General features: G+C 49.8%; 1 protein-coding gene across 4 annotated transcripts in view; it reads right to left on the reverse strand.

The window, feature by feature from the left end:
- Positions 1-5,200, reverse strand: part of Armc2 (armadillo repeat containing 2) — a 113,791-nt gene that overhangs the window by 5,400 nt on the left and 103,191 nt on the right. For 3 of the 4 annotated variants that reach the window (XM_026787381.1, XM_026787383.1, XM_005363573.3), the window contains exons 16-17: positions 3,728-3,860; positions 3,267-3,427 (exon numbers count right to left, since the gene is read on the reverse strand). In XM_026787381.1, coding sequence (XP_026643182.1) covers positions 3,267-3,427; positions 3,728-3,860 — 294 coding nt within the window. Of the gene's footprint in view, positions 1-2,911; positions 3,428-3,727; positions 3,861-5,200 lie in introns of those variants that run through there. The other variant, XM_026787384.1, reaches the window with a different exon arrangement.

A 5,200-nucleotide genomic window follows, 5' to 3' on the forward strand; every position in this document is an offset into this window, starting at 1 on the left:
CTATATGGTTATGCTGAAGATCATCACTTTCTGGGTTTTATTTTACTTAGGTAACTTTCCAGTGTTCTACTTTTATTACATATATTCTCAAAACCAACACTTATGTCTTGAAACAGGCTTCTGTGATTTAACAGCGTGTTCTGTTTTTAACACAGTCGGTCTCTTTAGGTCTTTTTAAAAGAACTGAAATTCAAGTGCCCTGTCCCACATGCCCATGTGGTACAGTCTGGCACAGCACAGGCATGGCCCTGCCTGAGTTCTGAGAGCCACAGTAGTGAAACAGATCAAGCTGCAGTCCAGGCTACACAGCCTGCAGTCCCCAGGCCTTAGGATTCACAAGGAGGGCTGGGGCATTGGCTCAGTGGTCCCTTAGATTCTCAGAACCCGAACACGGTCCATGCCAGCTCACCAGTATCTGAGCCCCATGAGACTCAACCGGGGCATCCTCGGAGGATGCTGGCGGGTGAGGTGACCTGACCTTTGGGCCTCCGAGCACACACACACACACACACAGACACACACAGACACACACACACACGTGTATGTGTGCTCACACACATGTAGAAACCTGTGTGGTTTGTTCCGTGAGCTGGCTGCCTGGTCAAACTGAGCTAGTGAGCTCCTCACACCACAGTGGCCCTCTGGAGATTGCTAGAATCACATGTGCTGGGCACACAACAGAGGAAAACACAGTCCCATCTTTTGCTGTAGTATCATCTTTGGCAAGTCATGTAACCTTTCCAGACTCACTTTCTCCTAAGTGACAGCACTCAGCTAACGACCTCAAAAACACCCTGGGAGTGTAAGATGAACTTAGAAAAACAATAATATAGTACAGACACGCTGACACGCCGGGCTGTGGTTGGAGGATGGCAGATTTGCGGTTAGCCTGGACCACTAGATGGCCTGTCGCTACCCCAGCCGAAAGAAACGAACTTCAATGAAAAGTGCGTAGCAGTACTCTTAACCTAAGGTAGCCAGCACCCCTCCTCACCAATCCACAGCTTTCACCAAGCACCTAATTATGCCATTTCCTTCCAGGGACTCTGGTAGCAAAGAAGTAAAGCGTACAAAGCCATCAGGACGGCGAAATCACCGGTCATGCACTATGACTGACTGCTATGTTAGCAGCCGAGGGGCCCTGTGATGAGACCATGACTGTGGGCGCTCAGAAGCTATGAAACCTGCAAGGGGGTATACAGCAGGTGTGGACGCCGAAGGCTGGAGGAGCCCTGTGAAACTTGGGAAAGGAGTAGTAGGCAATAGACCAACGACAACCAAATGCCTTCTGGGGATTCTGCCCTGCCCACAGCTTTTCTGGATGTCCTTACAGGCTGTGTGGCCCCTGACCCCTTGCTATTTAGAGCTGATTTCTCAAGCTTAGACAACAATGACAGTCTTTTAGACACACCAAAGCCTCGGGCTCCTGGTAAGTGGTCCCTAAGCCAGCCAGGACTCCTCCAGCCCCCGGGACACTGCACTACCTGGTTTCCTGGCTTCCTCCTTCCTCCACGTCCCTCCCTGAATCATTTTCACGAGCTGGAGCAGAGGTCCCAGCTCTGGCTCCGTACCTCAGGCTCATGGATTCCCAGGCTGGGCCCTGGAACTGAGAACTACCGAGGCGCGCCAGGCCAGCTGTCTTAACTTCACAGCTGATGTCTGAGCTCAGGCCCCATGGGAACTGAACTCAGGCAACCTATGCAGGCATCCCTGCTTCCTGCCACCAGAGAAACCACACACAAGGACACTTAGAACTTGAATCATTTACAGCTAGGCCCGTTCTTTTCCGTAGTCTGAATTTTAACATGTGTACACACAAAAATGCATATGTCCTCATGACAAACTCTGTAATGGCCAAGCAGATCGGATTCTTTCAAGTGATTCCTGAGCCTCTTTTCCTGTCCAATGATATCCTGCCACAACCCTTAGCATTCAGAAACGTACCAGCCCTCCTTGAGGTCTTGCCTGGCATCAGGCACAGTACTAAACTCTCGGTGTAAGTGCACACTTATTCCTAGACACCCTGAAGAGAAAGCATCAATCTCCTAGACTTAGAGGGGATAACAATAGAGCTGAAAGAAGAGTGTGGTTTGAACAGGAATGGTCCCCACAGGCTCACATAGTTGAATGCTCAAGGAGTGAAAACTACTTGACAGGGATTAGGAGGCGTGGCCTTGTAGGAGGAAGTGTGTCATGGGGGTGGGCTTTGAGGTTTCAAAAGTCCCTGCCAGACCCAGTCTCTCTCTCTTCCTGCTGCCTGAGGATCTGCACATAGAACCCTCAGCTTCTTCTCCAGCACCACACCTGCCTGGTGCCATGCTCCCTGACTAAGCCTCTGAAACTGTAAGCCAGCCCCAATTAAATAATTTCATATGTGAGTGCCTTGGTCACGGTGTGTCTTCACAGCAACTGTCCGGTGACCGAGACAAGAGGCTAAGTTTAAAAACTTATAAAGGATAAAGTGAGGGCAGAAATTTGAAGCCTTTTGTCTGGAAGACTGTGGCTCTTCTACGTTTCTGTGTGATGCCTGTCTGAGCCTCACAATCAACTGTCTGGGACTGCACAGGGTTCGTCACTCGCATTTTAGAGCTAGAAAGGCAGGCGATAAAAGAGAGATACACTATTTAAATAACACCCCAAACCCAATCTGGAGGAATTCAGGCCATGGCTTCTGAGTCTTCTGGGCCTCTCTCTCCGCATTGCCCATCATAACTGGATCATCACGGGCCCTCACCTCTAAGTAGGGAATAGAATTTGTAAAAATCAGTCACTCATTTACTGATCTCAATTGCTGTTTTTTTTTTAGACCAAAACCAGATTGGAAAAATTCTAAAAATAGAAGAAAAAGTTCAAGTAGTAAACGCTCTTCAGTGTCTGTGCTTTCTATCTTCCAAGCACAGGAGCCCACCGTAATGTCACACGGTTTCATAACTGAGAGCATGCCAATTCAAAATAGCTTTTAACCATGTTTTCTTAGTTATGACAGAGTCTATATGCTTTAAACAGCAGAGGCACAAGGCTGCTGATACTTGTGCAATCCAAGGAGCTGAAGGGGAAGCCACAGAAGAAACTGACAATTCCAGTTCCAGGCAGTTAGGAATCCGTCTGCACGAACTGGAACTAGCTCTCCGTCTCTCCCAGAGACTATCTGCAAGAGTTCACATTCTGCGGCTGTGTACCCATCGCTACCCCGCCAGGTCAGGTCGGAGAACGCTATTTTCTCACCTGTGTGGTGAAGGTCACCGATCCGCAGCAAGGGCCCTTACCTAAAAACGATGACAAGAGGACAAGGAGAGTGTTGGTGTCTTCATCTCCAAAGCACGATGATGCACTTGTGATGTTTTCGCTGAAGTTCCACAAGGTCTTGCACACCAAGCAGGCCAGCTGCCAGTCGCCAGGACCAAACTCTCTTAAGCAATCCACTAGCCTGAGGGAGGGAGGTCACACTGAACCGTCCGTAGATCAGAATTTGGCTTGCAGTTTTGCATGGTTGGTATGATGGCTAGCCTTCTAGATTCCATATAATTACCTTTAAGTTCTTATCTCCAAATTTCACTGGCTACAAAGTTTCCACCTGTGCACTTCTGATTTGTGGTAAGTGCCCAGTGGATTCTCAGCCCTCTCTGGACCCCCACTGCTCTAGTGGAATGGTCCAAGGGCCCGACCTCCCAGGACAAACATGTCCCCACCCAGTATCCTGAGAGCTGGGAGTCCAGGCCTTACTTACTTTTTAATGCCTCCACCTTCCTTCAGAATTGCCCGCTTGTCTTTATCCACAGTGAGGTTTAGGAGAACCCCACAGGCTGAGAAGCAAATGTCCTGGTGCCTGGCTTCCAGCAGGGCAATCAGGAACTTGTGTACTGGGAGAGCAGAGAAAGGCACAGACTGGTCAAAGCCTGCATCCCAGCCGCAGATTGTTTTGCAAATGGGGTGGGGTTTGGGGGATGAGGGACAGAGCAGGGGTGGAAAAGTGGGAAGATGTGGCTTGCAGCACCGGAACCTTGGCTGGTGTGCTGAACTCATTCCTAAGTTTTATCTCACTCCCACTGTGGACCCAGTAATGCCCACCGCTCTTAGAGCTCATTTCTGCCTCCCACAGCCTCTGGCCCTATTACTGCTATCACTGACCCAAGAGCAGACCCCTCTCCGGGGAGTCCCCACTGGCGACATTTCTCCCTACTTCTGGTTGCTCTCAAAGACCTCCAGTTGTAACTCTACTGCACAGCCTGGGGCAGCAGCGCCAGGTCCTGACGAGCTCTTTCTGAAGCTTCCAGAACAGAGAGATGCTTAGGATGTTGGGAAATGGCCTGCACAGCCCAGGACTGCTAGCGCAGGGATTGTGCAAGCTGGGTGGGCCAATCATTCCCCCTTACTCCAGGAGGTGGAACGAGAGACCTAGAGTCCTGCTTTCTCGTCCCCGAGCAGATGCCCACTGTAGGGATCAGGGAGTGGATGAGGTGTGACCACCACCAGGCTCCGTTTACGAAGCACCTGAGTGGTGAACACCCTGTTGTCCATGCGGGCCTGTTGACTGGGTTGTATAGTGAGCTTGACAATGCACCCCCAAATGCTAGCTCTCTCGGGGCATGGGGATAAGGGGTTGCATCTTGCTGATGCTGCAGCTGTATTTGCATATCTAGGTTTACTATCACCAACATGCTTAGGCATTTTGGTTGTTTGTGAGGCTGGTTTGCTTTGTTTGAGAAAGGGTCTCGAGTATTCCAGTGTGCTGGATAGTTTCACAGCTCAGCTCAACACAAACCTAAGGGGCAGGGGAGGACATCAACTGGGAAACTACTTCCATAAGATCTTGCTGTAGATAAGCCTGTAGGGCATTTTCTTAGTTAGTGATAAAGGAGGACCCAGCATCTTGTAGGTGGGTCCATCCCTGAGCTGGTCCTTGGTCCTGGGTACTATAAGGAAACAGAAGCAGGCCAAGCAAGCTGGTCTCTACATCAGCTTCTTCAGCATTGGCTTCCTCAACAGATTGTGATTCAGGACATGGAAACCAAATCAACCCTTTCCTCTCCAAGTTGCTTTTGATCTTGGTGTTTAATCACAGCACTAGTAACCCTAAGACACCAGGGCTGGCTCCAAACTTGCTATATATCTGAGGTGACCTTAAAGGATTTTGCTTTGGGGTTTTGTTTCTCTCTCTCTCTCTCTCTCTCTCTCTCTCTCTCTCTCTCTCTCTCTCTCT

The sequence above is a fragment of the Microtus ochrogaster genome, linkage group LG9 (genome assembly GCF_000317375.1).
Source record: "Microtus ochrogaster isolate Prairie Vole_2 linkage group LG9, MicOch1.0, whole genome shotgun sequence".
Classification (NCBI taxonomy): Eukaryota; Metazoa; Chordata; class Mammalia; order Rodentia; family Cricetidae; genus Microtus; species Microtus ochrogaster.